The following is a 10,766-nucleotide window of genomic DNA, read 5'->3' on the forward strand; positions in this document are numbered from 1 at the left end:
TTAGTCAATAGGCTTTATGTAGCATCATCTGGTAGATTTTTAGTATACAAATGCAATATGCGAAATGAATAAGATAAATCCAAACTTTCCAGTATACTTATTTGACATTAAACTCACCTCCCACAAATGAAGTATAGGCACATGAAGATAGAGAGAGAGGGAAAGAGGGAAAGAGAGAGAAATATAACTTGTTATCAGTTGGGTAAAATTTGTTCCCCAAAGAACATTTGTCAATGCCTGGGACATTCTGGATGTCACAACCAGGGGAAGGGTTTTACTTGTATCTAATGGAAGCCTGGGATGTTACTAAACATTCTACTATATACAGGGTAACTCCCACACAATGACAAAATTTCTTATCCAGAATGTCGGTATGTCAGAAGTTGAGAAACCCTGTGGTAAACTGAGATAGAGATAGACACAGATAAAGACACAGGTGTAAATGTACGTGAACATGTAGATGTAGACATACTTATACCTATACATGCATATATACATATACACAATACATATACATGTACATGTACATAGATGGGATTCCTGGTGGAGCAGTGGTTAAGAGCTTGGCTGATAATCAAAAAATTGGGTTTTTGAATCTACGAGCCTCTCCTTGTAAAACCTGTGCGGCAGTTCTATTCTGTCCTCTAGTGTCTCTATGAGTCGGAATCAACTTGATGGCAACTTTTTTTTTTTTCATGCGTATAGATATAAAAAAAAAAATTTTTTTTATACATATATGAAGCAAAAATGCAAAAGTTAAAAATTTTAATTTGTAGGTGTATGGATGATTACGAAACATTCTTTTTTCATTTATATAATGACAATTACATAATGACATTTAAAAATTAATTAAAAATTAATAAATGACATTTACAGAATTATTATACAAATGTTAATTTCATTATAAAAGTTTTAAAGTGCAAATTCACCAAATGTATTGAAACATTTAATATGCCTTACTTGAAAACATGGTGCTATACTCAATTACACTTAAGAGGGTAATAAGAAAAGCCTAGAGCCAGCTTGTAACTACGGATTGGAAATGACACCAACTTGGGAGAGTGAATACTATAGCTTCATAATTCTGCTACAGAATTTTTAGTACTGCTTATGCTTCCTTTACTTTCATATTATTTAGACACAGTGATGGTGTTTCAAAGATGCTTAGGAGCATTTACCCTCTGAAACAAAGTGTGAATATTTGAAAAATAATAATAACGTGAAAAAAAGGCAGAGAGATCCTAGTCTCAGGCACTATTGAAAAGTAGAATGCTCACAGAACAGATTCATAAATCTTATTATTTTGCAATGACTTTGCCATTGAATAAAGGTGGGACCCTGCAAGTGTCACTGAAACATTTTGGGTATTGGTAAAGTATGGAAATATTCTATCATTTTACCTGCAATGAAGCCTCTGTCTTGACTGTCCCAAGTGTTTCTTAACAGGGCAGAGTGAGAAGAATTTATGGATTTTTTTTTTTTTTACCCTTGGAGACTCTCCCTGAGGAAATGCCAAGGATTGTTCCTGAAGCATTTGAAAGCTTAACAAAATACCTGGGGGTGGTTGGTTAATTGTCCAGGACATTTTCTATTCACCGGTGACCAAATTTCTATTCATATAATGTGTATGCAGGTCTACGTTCATCTATTTCATGTACTCTTGCATTTTACTCCTTGTTAATATTCATTTTTACCACACGGGGATTCGGATTAAAATACTGTATCTGTAAAACAGAACTTTCAATATTCCTATTTCTACAGTGGTCTCTTCAAATGGATGACAAGTGATGAAATGCTTAAACATTTTCTCATTGCATTATTTAAAAGACATAAATGAAATAAAAGTAATGCATTGTGCATGTGCGAAGTATTACTTCCTAGTTTACTGTTATTTTTGTTATTGTTTCTGTTATTGCTATTTTCAAGGTTTTTTTTTTCCTTTTTGACCTCAGGAACAGAAATGTTTCCCTTGCTTCTCATTTCATAATCAATTGGCATCATGTGTTTATGTATTTGCTTGTTTGTTTTATTTTCCCTCATATTTCAATATTTTATCTTTGTTTATTCTGTCCAAACCTCATTCCAAAACTTTTTTCTCACCTTGACACATGTTCTGCTGTGGTTTATATAATGCTCTACCGTATCAACACACCCTCAGAAAGTGTGATCTTTTGTGTGTAATGTTTCACTATGAATATATATTTACTGTGCTATAAATATTTCCGCTGCATTTTGTTATTGTAAATATTTGTAATGTATCCATTTGTCACTTTTTTTTTTTTTTGCTTATTTCTTCTATATAATGGTGTGTATGTGGCATAGTGGTTAAGAGTCCGGCTGTTAACCAAAGGATCAGCAGTACAAATCCACCAGGTGCTCCTTGGAAACGCTGTGGGGCCATTCTACTCTGTCCTATAGGGCCATTATGAGTTAGGATTGACTCGACAGCACTGGACTTTGTTTGGTTATATATATATCTCACTATTAACTGAAAAGCTGGCTGTTTGAACCACTAGCCTTTCTGGGGAGAAAACACCTGGGCGCCTGCACCCCTAGAGATTATAGCCTAGGCAATCCTAAGGGACAGTTCTACTCTGTCCTATAGATTTTCAGTGGAATGGATGACACCTAACAAAACAAAAATTCTTCAATGGTACATATTTTGTTGCCTCCAACAGAACACCGTCTGGCTTTCTTGCTTCACGCATGTTATCAGGAAAGACCAGTTTCTGCATGAGGACATGATATTTGGTGAAGTAGAGGGCCAATAAGAACGAAAAAATCTGTCTATGAGATGAATTGACACAGTGACTACAACAATGCAGTTGAACATGCTGATAATTGTGAGGCTAGGACAGGGCCAGGCAGCGTTTTCTTCTGTTTTTCATAAGGTTGCCATGAGTTGAGGCCACTCAATGGCAGGTAACAACAACAACCTTTGGTGAATGACGGTTTTCACTTTCCGTGAGTCTATTGAGGTCCATCCACACTGCTGTGTTCATCAATACTTTGTTCTTTTTTACTGCCGAGTATTATTTCATGTATGGATTTAGTACAGTTTAAGTATCTATTCACCCATAGAAGGACATTACGGGTTGTTACTAGTTTTTTGCTATTATAAATTATGTTTCTTTGAACACTTGTGTAAGGATTTTTATATGAACATAAGTTTTCATATCTGGGGGATAAATGTCTAAGTGTGAGTTGTTTTAATTTTGACGAAGTCCAATGTATCAATTTGTATTTGTCATCCATATATTTGTATGTACTAGTAATTCAGTAGTGTTATTATTGAGTGGTATTAACTTGTTGAAAATACCACAATTTATTCATCCATTCCCAAGTAGATGAACGTTTGGGTTGATTCTAGTTTTTGAGTTTTACAAATAATGTTGTTATGGACATTTGTTACATGTATTTATAAGGATAGATGCTGTCATTTCACTTGGGTAGATATGAGTAAATTGGTTAAATTTTAGGGTAAAACTATGTTCAGCTTTTTAAGACCCTGATGCTTAAAACAAATTATTTTTTAAGTATTTTCATCATTTTAATTTTCCACTAGCAGTTGATGAACATTCCATTCCCCCACATACTTACCAAACACCTAATATTCTAATAGATGTATAGAGTTATGTCATTAATGTTTTAAATTGAAATTCTTTGATGAAAATGAACTGAACATCCTTAATGTACTTATTTACCAGTAGAATAGCCCTATGAATAAGTGAGCGTTTATTTTTGTGGACTTTTTTTTTTTTATTATATTATATTTGAGCTTTGGGGCCTATCACTGTGTATATTATGGAGACCTGGTGGAAAAGTGGTAAAGAGCTGTGCGGCTAGCCAAACAAACGTTTGAGAGTTCAAACCCACCAGCTGCTCCTTAGAAACCCTGTGGGGCGGTTCTAGTTCTTTCTATAGGGTCACTATGAGTCAGAATCTAATTGACACCAATGCACCGGGGGGAGGGGGGTACACATTATGGAAGCAGGCCATTTATGAGGTATATTTTATGGAAATATTATACTCCAGAATATAACTTGTTTTTATACAAGCATTTTGTGAAAAGCAGAAGTTTTAACATTTCAAGTGGTCAAATCTTTTATGGATTTTGTTTTTGGTGTCATATCTATGAAATCTCCAAATGTATCTATAGAATCAGTGAAGGCCTACTTAAAATCCAAAAGACTTTTTTTTTTTTCAATAAACTTATAAGCTGAGAGTCAATTCACCAATAAATGCTAAGTTATTGTTTTAGTTTTATGAATCTATTTTAGGCTGTATTAGATTTTTTACATAAAAAAATCATGTCATCTATCAATAAATAAAGGTTTCCTCTGTCTTTTCCAATCTGGATGCTTTCCATTTATCTATTGATTTAATTTTTTATTGCCTTCTTGTGTTGCCTAGAATAGCCACTAAAATGTGGAATAGATTTGGTGAGAGTAGGTTAACTTGTTTTCTGTCTGGTCTTACTGAGAATGTATTTAAACATTCACACCATGTGTGATGATAACTGTAGGCTGTTCATGGGTGCCCTCTTTCAGTTTGAGAAAGTTCCATTTTAATACTAATTTCGTCAAAGTTTTATCACAATTATTGGTACTTTTAAAATGCTTCTCTACATCTATTTATATGGCATTGTTTGCCATTTTTATTTGAATTACGGTGAATGTCATTAATTGGTTTTTTAATGTAAAACTAACCATGCATTTCTGAGGCACGCCTAATTTGGTGTACTATTCTCTTTACACATTGCCAAAGTCAATTTCTTAATTTTTTTCTTTAGATTTTTCACCTATGTGCTTTGTTGTTTTCTTTTAATGCCTTTGTCTGCCTTTGATATCAGAGTAAAGCTATCCTCATACAGGAAATGCAAAATACCCCTCTCTTCAGTGTTCCAGAGGAGTTTGTGTACAATTGGCTCATTCTTTTTCCCTAAATGCTTAACAGAATTTCCCCAAACGAGCCACGTGAAATGACTGGAAATGGGGAGTGTTTGAAATTTCCATTTTGATACCCTCTTTCTAAATGATATTTTTCTCATGTGTTTTCTAGTGTCTACACACATGGAAATATATCATAACCTACGTCATATGGTCCTAATCTAAAATGCAGATTGGATTATTTTTAAAAGATGACCTTAGCATATCTAAAATTTAATTTTTTTCTCATTACAAGTTTTTTGAATATTAAAAGAATAAGAATAAGAAAATATGCAGGAAAATTAGGAGGTAATATGGAGGAACTATGTCCAGAATTCATGGCAAATATATAAAATGCTACATATCACATCTCTCTCACTAGAAATACAGCATGGCCCAATCATGGGTTACCTCCTTATGCTTCTTCCAAGCAGAGTAATCAGAATAATGAACTCAAACAGTAGATGCTGATCAAAATAAAGTGCACATTCATATTCATCAAGTTTAAGAAAATCCAGCCAAACAAAAACAAGGCAAAAACATAACTCATCATACAATAGACCTCTTATGCAAGGGTACATAAGCAATTAGAAAATGACTTCTAAACAAGAGTAATTATTGCTTTCTAGAGAGATAGAGATATAACAAGCTATGAGACAAAAGCACGGAATTAGGAAGCACTTTCAACCCAGGACAGAAAAAATGAAAACACCGGGAAACTTCTGTGGCTGATGTCAATAGATTTATCTTAACAGGTATACCCATTGATACAGGCAAAATGGGCTACCTAAGACAAAACCAGATACCGAAATGAGCCTGTTGAATATGTTTATTTTGTTACTGTTTGTATTAATATTATAATATAGTAATAATAAAAATAATAACAAAATATACAGACTCTAAGGGCCCAAATATAAAGTAATGGCACTGACGATGAAAGAGAGGATTTCAAGATTTAGAAAGTAGGCATTTGAGCAAATTCAGATGACAGAGTACTTCAAATCAACCCACCCCACTGAGCCCTCTTTTAATCAGAGTTAGCCACCCAGGGCAGAGTATGAGCAATAAAACAGAAGGTGTGTGGGAGTGTGCACACACACACATACACACAGATGTTTTCTACATTTTTTTTTTCCTATTAGATAAGGAAAACACCAGGTACTTGGAAATCATTGTGTATCTACTAGAGTTTCAGTTCCACTAAAAATATTCAATTTCCTTTTTTTGTTGTTTTAAATCTAACACCCCCATCCCATTCTAATACACTATCAACTTTCTTAATTATTATGCTCATGATGCATCACTCCTGCTCAAGGAAGGCAACGCTTTGTACCGTTTCATTTATTAATCTACTTACAGCCTTAGTAGAATGACTGGTAGAAGGCAATATAGAAATACATGTTATCTGTGCTTGTGGGCTTGCTATCCCCTCTGGAGGCACGAATAAAAAAGTTTAAAGCCCATAATGTAATTTATATGAATCATATGTTACAGTGAACATTGAGAAAATATATTGCATAATCGCCCTAAAGCCCTATGTAAGGCATATTTTACATCTCTATTCCTCAAACTGTAGATCAAGGGATTCAACATGGGGATTACCAGGGTGTAAAATATAGAAGCCACTTTATCAGTGTCAAAGGAATGATTGGACTTGGGCTGCAGATACATAAAGATTAAAGTCCCATAGAACACTACCACCACAGTCAGGTGGGATCCACAGGTGGAGAAGGCCTTGTGCCTGCCCTCAGCTGAGTTCAGTTTGATAATGGATACAATTATGAGTGTGTAAGAAACAAGAACTATTAGAAGGGATGAAATCAGATCAAAAACAGATAAGATGAGAATGACCAATTTGATTTCATGTGTGTCTGAGCAGAGCAAAGATAATAAGGGGAGGCTGTCACAGTAGAAATGCCTGATGATATTGTGGCCACAGAAGGATAAATTAAAAATCTTTACGGTGACCAGGAGAGAAACAAATGTGCTATAGAGATAGGAGATTGTCACCAGCACCCAACACATCCTTCGTGACATGATGACTGTGTAGCACAGAGGGTTACAGATAGCCACATAGCGGTCATAGGACATTGCTGACAGAATAAAAAATTCACTAGTTATAAACATAATAAAGAAAGCTAGCTGTGTAGCACAAAAATAGTAGGATATTGTATTTTCATCCACAACAAAATTTGCCAACATTTTGGGTCCCACAGTTGTTGAGTAACCAAGATCAGTGATAGCCAGGTGTCTGAGAAAAAAGTACATGGGTGTTTGTAGCTTGGAGTCCATCTTGGTGAGAATGATGATGCCCAAGTTGCCCACCACTGAGATCACGTAGATGATGAGAAACAGCCTGAACAATGGCGCCTGCAGCTCTGGGCGGTCTGTGATTCCCAAAAGAATGAACTCATTCAGCACTGTTAGATTGTGTTTATCCATTTAGGTCTACCAGGAAACCTATTCTGGATAGAGACATCAGCATCATCAATAGCTTTTATGTAATATCATCTGGTAGATTTTTAGTATACAAAACTGGTCTGAATAATATAAATCCAAATGTTCCATTTTAGGATACCTGAATATGTACATACCCAACTCCCAACAATTTGACACATGCACATACCCATATACATATTAGATAGATTGATGGATACTTTGATAGACAAAGAAACAAAAGTGAGTATGTTAAACCTTCAGGTGTTAGGTGCAGGGATATTTATTGCACTATTCTTAAAATTTTTGTCTTTTTCACATACCTATAAAAAATACGTGGATATATTTTGAACCCTCTCCTTCAGAATATTAATAAAACTCATATTTATAGATGGACCAGGGTAGAACCATGAACATATTAGACAGGTTGTGGATAGATATATAATTGATCACAGTGGAAATTATTTGTCTTTATACATGAAAACATCCCTAGAGATATATGTATACAGATGCAACCTCTGCTATACCTCCATTTGTAATGTATAAAATGCTTTACTTTGAGCAAATAAGATAAGTTATATGAATCTTTTTATCCCCATCTGGAAAATCATATCCCACCTCTTTTTTGCAGGGTTGTTAGGAAGGATAAATGAGAGTCAAATGGTTCAAAGTGTCTATAATACTTGAAAATAACCCTAAAATACTATGTGCCTAGTACTGTTTGTCTACATGTCTATTTGTCTGTCTTTCTGTTTGTTTGTATATCTATCATCTATCTGTCATCATCTGTTGTTTTTTGATGTTGACAGAAATTACTTGAAATTATATATCTTTTATTGTTGTTAATTGTTTTGATCTTTAAGATATTTATAGGTATATTCTGGACTGTGACTTAAGTTCTTTGTCACCATTTGCATGATGAATAGGTTCATTAAGATGTTATCCTTGTAACTGACCCCAGCCCCGTAGTCCATAACACCCATTCTATGACTGAAGTTTCTAACAGTGCCATTCTTTACATTACTTCCTTTATTGGTCTAATTAAAACACTTCCTCCTCTAAATGGGCATTCATATTGTAATTGACACATTCTAAGTTTTTTGTAACAAATCAGGTATATTTTTACTTTCTCATGGAGGAACCTGAACTACATGAGGATCTCTGGACAAATAGTGAAAACTTGATGCCATAAACTCCCCCTTGTAAAAAAGTATCCTCTACCTTTTATGAAAAAGAAAGTTAAAAAAAATTACAATATGACAGTAACATAGGAGAAAAAGAAAATATAATGATGATGACATCTATGTGAGTTACTGGAAGTTTTAAAATCTTTTAGAACACGAAGCATGTTCCATTAAACATTGGAACTTTTATGTGGCATGAAATATCACAGATAAATTTAAGTATAATCTTTAAAAATGTAACTGAATGTGCTACAGATGTTTTACAAATAAAAGAATAGCCCTACAGGTTAATATAACAAAATTGTAGGTTTAAAACTTTGTGATCACTGCTGTTTCATAAATATTTGTGTCTTTCTACCTACCCACATATCTATCTATCTATCTATCTATCTATCTATCTATCTATCTATCTATCTATCTATCTATCTATCTATCTATCATCTATCTATCATCTATCTATCTATCTATCCATCTATCTATCTATCCATCTACGTATCTCTTTATCTATCTGGCATATACCTAATTCTGAATACTATGAGCAGAGGAGTCTCTGGGTAAACTATTAGCATACAAATGCAGAAATTAAACCCCAAGCATTAAATTATAAAAGTGAATAAATGAAGTGCACATTTATCTCATATAAAACCTATCAAGAATAATGATGGAAAGCAGACAAAATTGAATCAAAATTCTTAATATTTTTCTGTGGCTTTGCTATCAATTAAAAATGGGGCTATGAGAATATCATTAAAATCATTTAGATATTAGTAAAACATGGTACTGCATAAAAAATTCTACCTTTTACCTGTAATGAATCTTCTTTGACAGCCCATGCATTTCTTAACATGGCATAACCCGTAGAGTGGGAAAAAACTTATAGCCTTCTCTCAGCTTTTGATGCTCTCCCTGAGGAGACACCAAGAAATGTGTTAATTACATCTGAAGCATCTGAAACCTTAACAAAGCGTCTAAACAATTCATATTCAGCAGAAAGTAAGTTTCTTTTAGATACATTTACTCATTTATTCTCAGTTAAGCTTCAATTTGTCCATCCAAGGATCTAGAGTAAAATATTTTACCTTTTGGTCAGACCACTCAATATGCCCCGTTTGCATAATGTTCTCAAATGGAATAAAATGATTATATTTCATAAATATAATGCACCATGTCTTTATGTTTTTTCTATATTTTCACTATTTTTTTTTAACTTGGGGACAGATACCAGTCACTTCGGCACCTCGTATTATTACAAATTGTTTAAGACTTCTCTCTTATTTTATTTTATTAGATTAACATATTCTATTTTTTTTTTATTTTATTGGCATGACCCAGCATGAGAAGAAATAGCTACAAACATCCTTTAATAATTGGAACATGGAATTATGAAGTATGAATACCAGAAAATTCATAGCTGTAAAAAATGAAATGAAACACATGAAGATCAATATCCTAGGCATGATTGAGGTGAAATGGCCTGGTATTGTCCATTTCCACTTTGACAGTCACATGATATACAATGACGGAATGAAAAATTGAAGAGGAATGACATCACACTCATCCTCAAAAAGTACATTTCAAGAACCTTTCATGAAGTACAATGCTGTCAGTGAAAGGATAATATCCAAAAACCTACAAAGAAGACAAGTTAGTACTACTAGTATTCAAATTTACCCACCAACTACTAATTTCAAAAAAGGGGAAATTGAAGATTCTACCAACTTATGAAGTCTGAAATACATCAAAATTGCAATCGAGATAAATTGATCATTAATGATAATTATAATGATCAGGTCAAAAGCATTCTTTTTTTATAATTTTTATTGTGCTTTAAGTGAATGTTCACAAGTCAAGTCAGTCTCTCACACAAAAACTTAATACACACATTGCTACACACTCCCAATTACTCTCCCCCTAATGAGACAGCCCCCTTCCTCCCTCCACTCTCTCTTTTTGTGTCCATCTGCCAGCTTCTAACCCCCTCCACCCTCTCATCTCCCCTCCAGGCAGGAGATGCCAACTTAATCTCAAGTGTCCCCCTGATCCAAGAAGCTCACTCCTCACCAGCATCCCTCTCCAACCCACTGTCCAGTCCAATCCATGTCTGAAGAGTTGGCTTTGGGAATGATTCCTGTCTGGGGCTAACAGAAGGTCTGGGGGCCACGACCACTGGGGTCCTTCTAGTCTCAGAGAGACCATTTACTCTGGTCTCAGGATAATT

General features: G+C 34.3%; 1 protein-coding gene across 1 annotated transcript; it reads right to left on the reverse strand.

Moving 5' to 3' along the window:
- Positions 1–6,416: 6,416 nt before the first annotated feature.
- On the reverse strand, positions 6,417–7,511 carry LOC135232117 (olfactory receptor 8K3-like). Its single transcript, XM_064289417.1, has one exon. The coding sequence runs from the start codon at positions 7,368–7,370 to the stop codon at positions 6,417–6,419; it is 954 nt and encodes a 317-aa protein (XP_064145487.1). The 5' UTR covers positions 7,371–7,511.
- Between the last annotated feature and the right edge of the window lie 3,255 nt (positions 7,512–10,766).

The sequence above is a fragment of the Loxodonta africana genome, chromosome 7 (genome assembly GCF_030014295.1).
Source record: "Loxodonta africana isolate mLoxAfr1 chromosome 7, mLoxAfr1.hap2, whole genome shotgun sequence".
NCBI lineage: Eukaryota > Metazoa > Chordata > Mammalia > Proboscidea > Elephantidae > Loxodonta > Loxodonta africana.

What these genes read in the sequence shown, in the direction of transcription:
- LOC135232117 (XM_064289417.1), bottom strand. Translation starts at nt 7,370, where the DNA reads ATGGATAAACACAATCTAACAGTGCTGAATGAGTTCATTCTTTTGGGA.